The sequence below is a fragment of the Peromyscus maniculatus genome, chromosome 9 (assembly GCF_049852395.1).
Source record: "Peromyscus maniculatus bairdii isolate BWxNUB_F1_BW_parent chromosome 9, HU_Pman_BW_mat_3.1, whole genome shotgun sequence".
Classification (NCBI taxonomy): domain Eukaryota; kingdom Metazoa; phylum Chordata; class Mammalia; order Rodentia; family Cricetidae; genus Peromyscus; species Peromyscus maniculatus.
Window position 1 is genome coordinate 11,717,225 of NC_134860.1, and position 13,766 is coordinate 11,730,990.

General features: G+C 49.2%; 1 protein-coding gene across 2 annotated transcripts in view; it reads left to right on the plus strand.

The window, feature by feature from the left end:
• The window catches only part of Grid1 (glutamate ionotropic receptor delta type subunit 1), a 721,704-nt gene that overhangs the window by 203,956 nt on the left and 503,982 nt on the right, over positions 1 to 13,766 (plus strand). For both annotated transcript variants that reach the window (XM_015995614.3, XM_006976687.4), the window contains exon 4: positions 7,968 to 8,173. In XM_015995614.3, coding sequence (XP_015851100.1) covers positions 7,968 to 8,173 — 206 coding nt within the window. The remainder of the gene's footprint in view (positions 1 to 7,967; positions 8,174 to 13,766) is intronic.

The following is a 13,766-nucleotide window of genomic DNA, read 5'->3' on the forward strand; positions in this document are numbered from 1 at the left end:
TCAGTGGTCTTGTTTTGGATATGGTGAGTGCTTCCTCACCCGAAGACCCAGGCTCCTCATAACCTGCTTTGGTAGCTGCTCTATGCCTGTGACAGTGATGAAGAATTTGGCTGGTTGTAGGGAAGAGAGTAAGCAATAAAGGTGGTGAGGCACCTGGACAGGGGTCTTAATAAGGAACTTGAATGATGGGTGAACTATGTCTGGGAAGAAATTCAAAGTCTATGTTTGGGATTCCAGATAGGAAAAGACATGGAAAAACAATCTGGATACTCAAAGTTGTGTCTCAGCCTTTGGAAAATTTGCCAGTAATCTCCAAAGTCTGCTAGCTGTGATCTCCTCCTAGGTGTGAGGTGGCAGCCCTCATACATATATATGTGCATTACAGATGGTAAAATATTCTTTGTAAGTACTCTCTGAGCTTCGGCCTTCCTCAGGAATTGAAATAGTAGGGAAGCAATTTGAAATGTGTTCTTTCGTTTCAATTACTTTTGAGAAAGACAGTATTTAAAATACCGGGTGACTGTCTGATCTTTAAGAAGGAGGGAGACCATCACAGCTGTAACCTCAGGTTTTTTGAAAAGACTTCCCACAACTTCACTTCCTTGCCCAGCACAGCTTTGCCTTCAATGGTGTGTAGTGGTTGAGTGCTTGCCCAAGCCACACTGAGCTTCAGGCTGGTGCCTTGGCTGGTCCGACAGTTCCAGGGACTTCTGTGGTTCTGTCTTTGCGTTAGATGCTAAGCCTGGGGTGAATAGAGAGATGAGGAAGATCTAGGTCCTTCTTCCTGCACAGTTACCTAATTTTACATATTACTTAGTATTACTCACTTTGAAGGAGGCACAAATTCCAACTTGGGGGAACTGAGAGGGTCTCAGAGGGAGGAGTGGTCTGAATTGCGTCCTGATGGAGATGTGGGGCTCCGACAGTTTCAAAGAAATGTGTAGGTAGAGGGTTGTCTGCCCCCGCCCCCATGTGTGTGCGATTTCCAGGGCAGACACCTTCTTTTTCTGATCCCCAAGTTCCCGATTTGGTAGTGGAAGAAGCTGATGGAAGCACAAAAATGAGAAACAGGAAAAGCTATTTGATTTGCTCCAGACTGCTTCTTAGCCCAAGTTAAGATGCATGAGCTTATTTTCTGTACATCGATAAAATCTCAAGAAGGTTTCTTTGTTTGCTTGTAATTTGATTGATTGATTCTTTTGAGGTTATTAATTTCTTGGCAACTTTTAAATAAACTTGTGTTATTGTATTATTCATGGAAAGTTAGAGGCGGGTTACATTATGCACACACATGACCTTAAGAGAGAACATTCTAGCACAATGCGTTTGTGGGCAGATACAAGGAGACCTTACAGGAAGCTGTTGTGGAAGATCCCGAGAAGAGTTGGTAGTGAGCATGAGAAGACACAGTGAAGGTGAACCAAGGTGTTTAGTGGAAGTGGAGAGAAAACCGCCAACGGAGGATGTAGGCCTCTGTTGACAGAGGAAGATGCAGTGTGAGAAACCAGAGGGAGCCCAGGATTAGCTGGGAACATTACCAGGAGTGTGCAAGAGGAGATTGGGAAATGAGTGGGCGAAGAAGGGGCCTCTAGAGTCTCGAATCCGAGCCCTCAGAGGCTTCAGGTCCAGTCCCCTTGTAGAGACTTGCTCTGTGGAGAACCCAGGGGCGATGAGGAGGAAGAGGGTTGCTGTTTGTAGATGACTTTGACATGAGCTTTAGAAGGCAGCGACACAGATAGAGCCAGATTTGGTTTAACATGACGAGTGACCTGGACGTGGCAGCACTAGGACATGGTCAGTAGCGAGAAGGGCCAGGCGTGGGACCTGCATCTACCCCTTGTCTCTGTGGTCCCTAGTGTCTGCTGGCTCCTCTTTTCTTTCCTTGATAATTACTGTCTTGAAGGCCCCAATCCCAGGATGGGCAGTGCCCTCCTTCATCTGTCATCAAAGATGCCTCATTCTGGAACTTTCTAGGCATTGTTTCTTCTGTCTTGAATGGTTTCTTTGAGGGGCTTCTGGAGCTACCACCTCCTCACTGCTGTGTTCTCACAGGGGACTTTCCTCTTCTCACCCCCGAAATCTGCTTCAGCCCAATGTGGGTTTTCTTCAGAGCTTGTGAGTATGGAAAATGATCCATTCCATTGTTTATTTGTTCTAGGCTTGTTTTCAGCCCCCCAAATATAAGCCACGGCAGCAGGAACACCGTAGGCTCATTCAGTTTCATTTCCCAGAACCCAGGGGGGAAATCCCACACAGAGAAAGCTCTCAGTGGCCATATGAGGAAGGAAGGCATGGGCGAGCATCGGCAGATGGAGTCACTCTGTTAGACTGGGGTTGGAAAGACTTCTGATGACCAGGACCCTTGAGAGCCCAGGAGAGGGCAGCAGATCTGGAGGAGACGTCGCCGGAGGCCTGTCCCAGGCTTGTCTTCTTGTATTGTTCATAGGATGCCCTTGTCCATGCTTCCAGCCTGGCTCCTCTAAGGTTGGGACCCATTCACTGTCCCTGTAGAGTGCTGGCACCTCTTTCTCCTGTTTATTCTCATTCTGGCCCCTTCAGAAAACCAGGGCCCTTTCTGAGTAGATTCTGGGTAGGCCTGATGTGACCGTAGACAGTTCCGTTCCTGGGGTCAGCAGTGCGTCTGGTTGCGGGAGGCTATATTCAGGGCAGACTACATGGCAGCGCTCTCCAGCCCTTTCCTTAGTCTTCCCTCTTGGGGGAATTCTACCTTCCGGAGAAGCAGCAGAATGGACGGCAGGCTTTACTGTAGAGTGGAGCAGGGTGACATTGTAGACTCTCTTGCAAGGAGAAAATGACTTTGGTTGGACGGGTGGCTTTCTTGGCCCTGTTCTTGGGGAGCAGGCAGGATGAAGGAGAAGTCGGCTCATGTTCTGACGGATACTCTGCTCCAGCCCTCCCCTCCTGCTGCTGAAAAAGAGACCGAGACTGACCTTTTCAGCCAAGTGGGAGCTGCTGTTACAGCTGGGGATGATGTCTCTCGGGAAAACTGCCTTCAGCAGCATCACTAATGCCAGGAGTGAAGAGCCTGCTGCTGCTAACGAACTTAAACTCTCCCTGATGGCTCAGTCTCACTGGGAGATGCCTGAACAGAAGCCAGAAAGGCGGTGTCAAGGGCATGCAAGAGTTCTGGGGGGCTTTGTTCTCCACACCTACGTGTTCTTGCCTGAATCTGTGGGTCCTGACACGTACCACCCATTTACATATCTTCTGCTCCATAAGGACATGAAACAGTGCTATGGAGTGAGACGGGGACTTGGAAAAGGGACTGTAGGGGACTTCTTTCCCAGGCTGAGATTGCAGGTTGTGCTGGCATGATTCATGGGGTCATTCATGTCACACAGTGGTCCTACCAGACCTATAAGCCATTTGTGCCTTAATGGTAGGCATGCCATGTAAACTTGCAGAAACATTCTGTGGGTGTGGTCACTCTCTGCCACTTTACCAATTCACTATTCTCTTAAAATGTGCCGAGTGGAGCAGGAGATGGTAGCAGGGTCCCAGGGTCTTTGATGCTTGTCAGTTGTGATTATATCTGGGTCATAGGGAAGGGCATGGGACACCGAGGATTGTTGGAGTCCTGGAAAAGCTGCCCGAGGACACACAGCCTTGTTTGAGTCTGGCTTGCATCCCCTGTGAACAGTGCCATGGATGATCTTTTGAAGGTGCGGGCCTTACTCTTTTCTTTACATCTTCATGAGGAACAACAGAGAGCATCCATCCAACGACCTTTCAGTTAGTCACTGCTGCCAATCAAGCCATCCCCAAATTTAGTGGCTAGAACAAGAATCATTTGTTATTTTTGATGAGTCTATAGTTCAACCTGATTGCTCTGCTGTGTCCTCTCTCGCGGCTGGGTTCTGCCAGCATGTGACTGTAGTGGTTGCTTGGGGGTCATCCTAATTCTTCTCTGCAGGTCACAGCATCTTGTCAGCAGGCTACCCTGAGGGTGTTAATATAGTAATAGCCAAACCCAAGGGTAGAAATGGAAACAACCTCTCACAGCACTGTTTATGTTGCATTTACTTCTGTCCTATAGGTCAAAGCTGCCTGTATGGCCAAGGCCAGAAACAAAGACAGGGGGAAATTCAAAGTGATGAGGAAATGGCATGGGACTAGAAAGACCATTCCCAGGGGCCCAAAGGCAGCTGTCTACTCCACTTAGGGACATTGTATATACTACATTGGCTGCTGGGTGCTGAGACGTTCTCTGGGTTATGATGGGCAATGCTACATTCAGGAGAGGGTTAACACCTGGACTGTTTCTGGTAGTTGATCACCTCTCCAGACTCCTGTATTTCTGCAAAATGTCCACTATTTCTGTTAGGGTTAAGAAGCAGAAGTATGCTACCTGTGTTTGTCTTACCTTCCTTCCCTCCCTCTTCCCTCCCTCCCCCTTTCTTCCTTCCTCTCTCTCCATCCCTCCCTCCCTTCTTTCCTTTCTTTTATTCTCCTCTCATATTTTGCATCTCAACCACAGCCTCCCCTCCCTACACTCCACCCAGTCCATCCCTACCTCCCCTCTCCCCCAGTTCAACTCCTTTGTTTCCCTTTCAAGAAAAAAAAAGAGCAGGCCCACCCCAGGAATATCAACCAAACACAGCATAACAAATTGCACTAAGACTAGGCACAAGCTTTCATATCAAGGCTGGACAAGGCAACCCAGTAGGAAGAAAAGGGTCCCAAGTGCAGGTAAAAGAGTCAGAGACAGCTCCACTCCTGCTGTTAGGAGTCCCACAAGAACCCCAAGCTACACAATCGTAATGCATGTGCAGAGGACCAAGCTCAGACCCATACAGGGTCCACGGTTGTCACTTCAGTCTCTGTGAGCCCCTATGAGCCCTGCTTAGTTGATTGTATCGGCCGTCTTCTTGTGGTGTCCTCAACCTCTATGGCTCCTACAATCCTTCCTCTCCCTCTTCTGCAGGGTTTCCCTTTCTCCACCTAGTGTTTGGCTATGGGTTTCTGCATCTGATGCCTCTCTGATGACAATTGGGCTAGTCACTAATCTATGAGTATAGCAGAATATTATTAAGATTTCACTTGACACATTCATCCAGGTTTATCCATACTTCCACAACTGACAGGATTTCATTATTTTTTATGGCTGAATAGTATTCCATTATATTTATACCCTGCATTTCATCCATCCATCCACCTATCCATCCATCTATCCATCCATCCATTGGTGGATACATAGGTTGATTTCACATCTTGGGTATTGTGCATAATACTGCAAAACCAAATGCTTAAACAGGCTATTGCCAAGGCTAATTGGTTGATCTCCGTAAATTGATGGTAAGGCCCTATTGCCAAAGACAACACTATAAAACTCATTGAACATGTAGAAGTTGAGTGGGTGCCTAACTAGAGTCCTCACCTCTGCTGACTAGTGTTCATGGCACTGGAAGGTACTTTACATGCTACCAAAGGAGAACAAAGACACAACCCCAGCTACAAACTCTGATTTATAATGGTGACCTGCTTGCATGATGTGTTAGTGAAGTAGTGGCACAAAGCTTATGGGACTAACCAACCAATATCTATTGGATTTATGGCCCACTCCATGGGATAAACCCATCGCCAACACTGGTTGGGTGACCAAGAACATGGGACTAGATAGGCCAAGGACCTAGAGGAAAACCAAATAGTACTGTTCAGCAAAATGAACATAGGTAGCAACAAAATGACTCCTAATGACATTCTGCCATACTCAGAGATCAGTGTCTTCTTCAGCCATCATCAGAGATGCTTCCTTCTGTAGTAGATGGGAATAACTATAGAGACCACAGCTGGACCAGGTGCCAGATATACTCCGCACTGAGAGGAGAAGTTGACACAAGCCCCCATCCCTAACTCAGAAGCTTTTTCCAATTGATGCTCACTTGTAAGTGAAAAATTAGATTTTTTCCAATGGAGTCTCATTGGGTATACAAAACCACTCTTAAGGCCAGGCCCCATGCCCAGCAGTGGATGGCCAACACAAAATGAATTCAATGGTAGTTTTGGAGGTTCTTTCTTTCTTTTTCTTTTTGTCTCATAATACTTCTCCTAGGCATTTTGTACTTTTTTACTTTTTATTTTCTCTGTCTTTTGTTTATATATTGTGATTTCCAATTTTGTGACCCCAGGGCATGGGGACAGTGGCCTTGTGGGACTAGAGGAGGTACTCAGTATCCTCTGGAGGGTCTGCCCTTGGGATCAGGAAGGCAAGGATAAGGTCGTGTCTTAACTAGGGTTTCTATTGCTGTGATGAAACATCATGACCAAAAAGCAAGTTGAGAAGGAAAGGGTTTATTTGACTGACACTTTATCATTGCTGTTAATCACTGAAGGAACTCAGGGCAGGAACTCAAAGAGGGCAGGACCCTGGAGTCAGGAGCTGATGCAGAGGCCATAGAGGGGAGCTGCTAATTGGCTTACTTTCCATGGCTTGCTCAGTCTTGCTTTCTTTTTTTTTTTTTTTTTTGGTTTTTCGAGACAGGGTTTCTCTGTGTAGCTTTGCACCTTTCCTGGGACTCACTTGGTAGCCCAGGCTGGCCTCTAACTCACAGAGATCCGCCTGGCTCTGCCTCCCGAGTGCTGGGATTAAAGGCGTGCACCACCACCGCCCGGCAACTCAGTCTTGCTTTCTAATAGAACCCAGGACCACCAGCCTAGGGATGGCACCACCCATAATGGGCTTGGCCCTCCTTCATTGATCACTAATTGAGAAAATGCCTTACAGCTGGATCTCATGGAGGCATTTCCTCAACGGAGGCTCCTTCCTCTCTGATGACTCTAACTTGTGTCAAGTTGACACAAAACCAGCCAGTACAGGTAGGTAATGGAAACATTCAAGGGTGAGCACAAATGGTTTTCCTATGTGTTGACAAATTAGGCTACCAGTGACAGAAATGAAACATGAGGTGGGTCAGGCAGCAAAGGGGGACCCTTGGGAAGTCCAGTGGGAAGTCCGGGAGACAGACTCAGACACAGATGGACCTCAAGGCTTGAATAGCATCAAAACAGCTGTCACCAGCTTGTATCTGCTTGCCTCTGCATTGGTTCCGTTCTTGGGTAGGTGTCCCTTGGGGGAAGTCGGATGGCTTGTGAAGAGCTGTTGCTGGAAGTTCGTTAGAGTTGTACTTAACAACAAAGCAGCACCTGGTCCCTCACAAGGCTAGGTCAGTGAGAGTGTGCCGTCTTTTTGGGCTCCAGGATCTGCTGTGGACCGCCACTGTCAGGTAATTGGTTCAGTTGGCTTATCTTGTAGATGTTCCTTCCTAGTGCTGGGGAAAGTCTCAGAGAAGGACCTTGGCTATCTGTTCATCTCTGAATCAGTGGAAACATGAGCTTCTGATTGGATTTGGGATGAGTCACCTCTTGGTATAAAGCAGGAAGAAGGAAGTTCCAGGAGGAAAAATCAGATCCTGAAGCGAGACAAGGCCTGTTGCATTGGTTAGGGGTCATCACATGAGATGCTGACATTTGGAGGATTAGCACATGACCTCCCAAAGCTGGGGCAGCTCTCTTCAGGGTAGTCAGTAGTCTTATCTAACTGTAGAGGGTCAAGAAGCCTCAGAAGTGAGGCACAGAGGGAGATGGGGGAAACCTGGAGCAGGGTCACCACCAGCCCATGTAGCCTGGAGGACGGAACCTCCAGAACTGAGACCACACAGAAGAGAAGAGAAGAATTACAAAGGATGGATTCTGGCATAGTAACTTTGGATGGCAGAAAGGATTCCCGATGCGGGAAAACAACCACCAAATACTCTGGGGCTGGATGCTGATGAGGATGTTGGGTCTAGGTTGCTGCCTTGCAGCCTGCTCTGAGTGAGTAGAGTAGCCTGGAAGGAAACTTTGTTTCTGGTGGCTGCCTGGGTCAGGAATGTTGGGGTTAGTTGCCCTTCCAGATAGATCCCTTCCCACTCAAAGATGATTCTTCCCTCTTCTTTTTCCATGCTCAGATATCCGTGGGCTGCAAAGCTTTCTGGACCAGGCCTCTCGGCTGGGCCTTGACGTCTCTTTACAAAAGGTGGACAAGAATATCAGTCACGTGTTCACCAGTCTCTTCACCACCATGAAGACAGAGGAGCTGAACCGCTACCGGGACACGCTGCGCCGTGCCATCCTACTGCTTAGCCCACAAGGAGCCCACTCCTTCATCAATGAGGTAGGTCATGGGGGCTGAGGCCACGCATGCCTGATGCCCAGGGGCCACTGAATGGCTCCGGTGTATAACAGAAAGAACAGGGAACACACGAGCGCTCAGTCTGCAGCACCTGACCGTATGGGGAAAGGCCTCCATATGACTTGGCTACTGATTGGTCCCCAACAGGTGACCCATGTTCTGACTCCCAAGAGGCTATGGGGCTGGTGGGAAGCCTGCTTATAAGTTACTGCCCGAATTTTCCGAGTTGAAACTTGGATGTTTTTCCTTTGCATTTTCTTTTCTTCGTTAGCAGGGCACACACCTCTAGGGATAAAGTGACTTTCTAGTTCTCTGGAGAAGTGGGCAGGTTTGTCATGGGATTTGTTGACATTTGGTGGAGGTGTCCATTGCATATCAAGTGATACCTGGACTGAGCGAACGTCTTTCTTTGGTGCTTGTACTGATCAGTGTGTGTTCCTTTTAAAAACACCCCTATTAGGGATCAGGACTTCCAAAGGAGGATGAGGGAGGGCCGCCAGTTTAACAAAGAATCCATGCATTTGAGATCAGACTAGAAAACTGGACTAGAAGAGCTGACTGGTGCTGGCTCTGGTGGTCTCATGGCACAGAGGTGATACACAGGTAGTTGCTGTCCGCTTCCCGGGCCTGAGTCGGTTTGGGGAGAAGAGGTGGCTAGGGGTGTGGTCTGTCAGAACAAGTGAGGGCCCAGTGGATCATAGATGTATGGAGCAGTGGATGCTCCCTGGGGTTTCCCTCATAACCCAAGCCACCTTGCCAGCCTACTCCGATTGAAGGTAAAATGAAAGAGAAAGGCAGAATTATACTAATTTCATCTGATGTACTGTGCTTGCTTATTCCGCTTTTCCCTCTAATTAATTATCATTCAAAATGCCACCTCATGCATCAGGAACCAGCACGAAGCCCACTGCTGGAGAGCGTAACACTGGGAACGTTTAATTTGGTGTCATTGGCCAGCAGCCCTGCCGCTCTCCACTAATCAGGCCCTGATCGTGCTGGTGGTCAGCCAGGCTGTGCCGCCCTGTGGGTTCTCCTCACCAGAGTACTCCTCCCTGCATGCTGTGATTCAGCTTTGGATTAGCAGTACTGACATGTCCAGCCTTTCTCAGAATGTTCCCAGTGCTATATTTGCAGAGGCCCCTCCTGGGGCGGCTTTTCTCTCTGTTTATCGCCGGACTCGGACTCGTCTGTCTGGGGAGAGTGTCCACGGATCCTGTCACCAGCCTCTCAGCTCCTCGCTTGGTGCTAATTCTTTGGCTTTCTTGTTTGTTTTCTTCCCTCTCTGCCATTGATCTGCTGGGAAGCTTGGGAGGGGAAAGAAAATGGGCCTTGGAGTTACACGGATTCTGGTCCAGTCTCTGCTCCAGTTCCCGTCTGTGTGATGTCGATCCATTGGCTTGATCTTTGTGGTCTCAGTTTCTCCGTCTGCTAAGGTGTGGTGAAGGAGGAGGCGGCGGCAATGATAAACATTCGGCACCAAGCTTCTTAGCACGCACCCCTTTTGGCAGTGTATACACATGTATTTTCCGTCTACACGTATCTAGGTCTTTCTTGTTTCTGGGCCCCTGAAGGATTTACACACAACCACAACTGGCCTAAATATGTTATTTCCAAGTGATTAATTATGCAAACTCCTGTGGTGCGGGGTGCACTTTGCTTGGCTTTAGCTGGTTGCCTTTTCTAATCCTTCAGACTGTGTTCACAAAATCTTGTGTCTCTGGGTGTTTGGGGGCGTGGATACAACTGGAGCGGCTCCTTCCTTTGTCAAGCAACTCTGACTGGAGAGGTGGCAGGAGACCGAGTGTGAGGACAAACTCTGAATTTTGATTAGAGGACATTCCACCTCTGCCTTTCCTTTCAGCTCCTATAAAGCCCTAGTCTCTGGTCCCTGCCATGCCACAGGAAACAGAGGAAGCCAACCTTTCCTGATGCCCGAGGCAGGCCTGGCCAACCTTCCTGATGCCCGAGGCAGGCCTGGCCCTTTGTGTTCATTCCCACATCAGCTCATTACAGCTGTGATTTTAACGAATGTCAAGCGACTTGTGTGAAGTCATCGTTACTAAGAGACAGAATGGGGTTCCAGTCTAGGGTTGGCCCTGTTGCAGAGCCCTCGCCTCCGTGGTTGGTGACTTCAGAGGACACAATGTGCTACACTCTCTGTCACGGGCGCATGTGGCTGTGCCAGCTTTGCGGAGGAAGATATGCTTGCTATCGGGTTGTCTCCAGGCCTCATCCTAAGAGGCATAGGGTGTCTATCAGGCATAGATGGGAAAGGACCTGGAGGCTGGAGGAGACTTCTGTCCAGCTGTCTAGTCCTGCAAGGCCCCTAAAAGATGGGGAACTCCATCCTGTCATTTCTGGGGACACTGCTTGAGCTCTTTAGGCAAAAGGACCCAATATCCTCTGTTAGGACAGGATGGGTGATTCTCACCAGGGTGACCCCCATCTGAATTTTATGGCCTTCTCAGTACTGTAGAGAGAAGTAAATGGCCTCTTGCCCTACAACATGGTGATAGGCCACTACTGTGTTGATTGGTGGCATAGAGGAGGGGTAGCCCGTGGAGGCTGTGTGGCCTTCCCAGATGCAATGTCTTATTTCTCCCTTTCAGAAAGCATGGCTGAATGGGAGTGGATGAGGAAAGTCAGCTCTGACAGAGACTTACATTTCACAGGTGTGAATCTGCTGATGTGGTTGACACTCCCATTGTTGTTAGTAACAAGCTTTGCCCACTGTGACCTGCTAGGCTGTCAGTGAACCATGTTGGAAACTGCTTCTCTGAGCAGTAACCCTAGTGCAGCAGTTCACTGCCATCAGCCCTTGGCCTGGGGGTTACACGGTACCACTGGATTGTCTGTGATTCTGCATCATGAGGGGTTATGGCCTGGGGCTAGCACTCTGGTCTTGGGTGGGGTTGTAGGGTGGGTTGTAGGAGACTGATGTCTTGGTGCTTGCCCGGGTCCCTGTGGGCTCATGGAACCACTGCTGTCTTGATTCTACATTCTCTCCGCGATGTGGACACAGGGTCTTTAAAAGGTAGTGAGAGGGCTGGGTATGTGGCTCAGTGTAGAACAGTTGGCTAGCATGTGTGAGGATCTGGGTCCCACCTAACATCACAATAAAATATAAACAACAGCAAAGTAAAGGTGGTGAGAAGCACCCCTGGAGCAGCTGAACTTGGAGGAGATCCACCCCTCCCCCCACTGAAGCAGCTGAGTTTGGAGGGATAGCATTCTGATATTCTGATTCCAGGCTGTGATCACCACACAGATGCCCTTGTGGCTTGCTGAACAATTTCTTCCTCCAGCAAGGTGTGATGTGTTCTACTCTTGGCCTGGGAGGGATGGAGGGAAAGAGAGAGGGAGGGAAGGAGAAAGGGAGGGAGGGAGGGAGGGAGGGAGATTCCTTCCAGTCACCTTACCTGGGGAGCAGGTTGGGCTCACTGTCTTTTCAGTTAGGCTTTGGCACTGGCTGGTGAATGGCTTTGGTGGCCTGTGAGTTTGTCTGTGACATTATATTCACTCAAACCTGTCAGCTGGCTCACTGATGGGAAGGTGGGTGTGGGCCTTTCTACCTCACTCCAGAGCCTTGGGAACTCAGGTAATGGAGTCAGAAGAGCCAGAAGCAGCTGCGAGGGACTAAGATCAGGGCCTTGTTCTGGGGATCCTGCTCACCCACAGCTTCTGGAGTTGTCTTCTCACACAGTTCCATCTGTCACGTTTCCAGATTTAATGAGCCCCGGCACTGTGACTTGGCTCCTGATTCCATGGGGCTTCCAGCTTGGTTAGGGAAGATGGAGGTATGAACAGATCCTGTTATCCACAGTGGTGGAAGGGTGGAGCAGTACCTTGTGGTCAGGGAGACAGATAGTCACAGTGTCCAGGAGGCCTCCTGGACTCAGCAGTAACAAGGCCAGGTCTAGAGGAATGAGCTGGCTGGTTGGATACAGAGGGGCAGGTAGGGGAATATTTTAGCAGCTGTAATGTATGGGGCCAGAAATGGCTGAAACCGAGGCTAAGCTGATGGCAGGAGGGACTCCTGAGTCAGATCAGGGAATCTGAGCTTTAGGCAGGATCATTTGGGGGTTCATTTTCAGGTCTTAGAGACTAATGATCCAGAGTTTGTCTTCCTGTCTTCATCCCTCTCCAGGTCGGGTTTGATGGGGGAGGCCAGCTATCCACTGCCAGTTTGCTCCTCCCTGGATGTGTGTTCCTCCTTTGTCACTGTGTCTGTCTGTCATCCATCTATCCAATCACCTGTGCACCCAACAAGTACTTTGTGGTGTCTCCTCTGGATCAAGAGCCATATCAAGTACCAAGATACAGGAACTAGCCTTCTCCCTGAGGCCAACAGGGCCACACACTGCAGGGCATCCTCAGAAGCCAGCAGAGAGGGTGTGACCCAGGGCTGTCGCCCACTGAGGCTCTTGCTGGCTGTGTGTGAGCTCTCAGATTTATCCTTTCACCTTGCCGTGGTTCGTGAGCCTGTTTCTAGCTTTTCCTAGTCCCCTCTCTCTTCTTTGCTTATCTGTATTTCCTTCTCTTTTCTCTCCATCTCCTTTGTCTCATTAGAAATGAAAGACTAGCCACATACTCAGTGTAAAAGCCAGCTGACCCTTGCTCCTCATTAATGACGACAGGTGCCCCTTCCCTTTTCCCAGTGTCCCATACAAGTTGGGCATTCGCTCCCTTCTACTGGAATGAAAACTGTGGGATGGGGCTGTGTAACATTTGCCCTTTTATCTTTTGAGAGCCCCCAAACCCGGCCATCTTTTGGGGGGAATACATAGGTATTTCTTATAGCCAAAGGCTGCTGCTTTGGCCGCTCAACAAGTCCTATCGGTGTCTTATTCATCCAGGACTCTGCTCTTAAAACTTCTGCTGTTGGGAAGACTTGTAATTGCCTTAGAATCCTACTCTAGGTCAGGAGAGGGGAGAGGTCAGCAAACAGCCTGGGCTGCTCCTGTAGGCGAAGTGGTCCTGACCCAGCTGTGGTGTGTGGTGGGAGCCAGCACAGGGCAGAGAGATGAATATATGGGGCAGGATTGGGAGTAAACATCGGTGTAAGCAGGTATGAGAGACTAGCTCACATGTATGTATGTATTTATGTATGTATGTAAATGCAGACACACACACACACACACACACACACACACACACACACACACACACACAATACTCTCTCCCTTTCTCCACCCCTCTCCCCACAGGCCTACTCAAGGATGTAACCAAATAGTAACTTGTAACACGAGACCCTCAAACTAGCGCAGTCTAGAACACAACACATGCCCCTAGGGAAGACCCACACTGCAGTGTGCACCTGGGTCAAGCCGAGAGGTGACCTTCCGGCAGCAGAGTGCTCCAGGGCAGTCTTTGCAGTGCTGAGAAGAGAAGGGCAAGCTGGTGACAAAGAGACACTGGCAACAGGTGACATTTACCTTTGTGGTTAGGCACCGACAAACTCTTCTGTAGCGGAAGGCTAGGAGAAAGATGGAGGGAAGCAGCTGGAGGGACAGCTTCTCATTGCTTCGGGACTGTGTGGCACCGTTTGCTCAGGCTGAGTAGAATATTGAGGGTG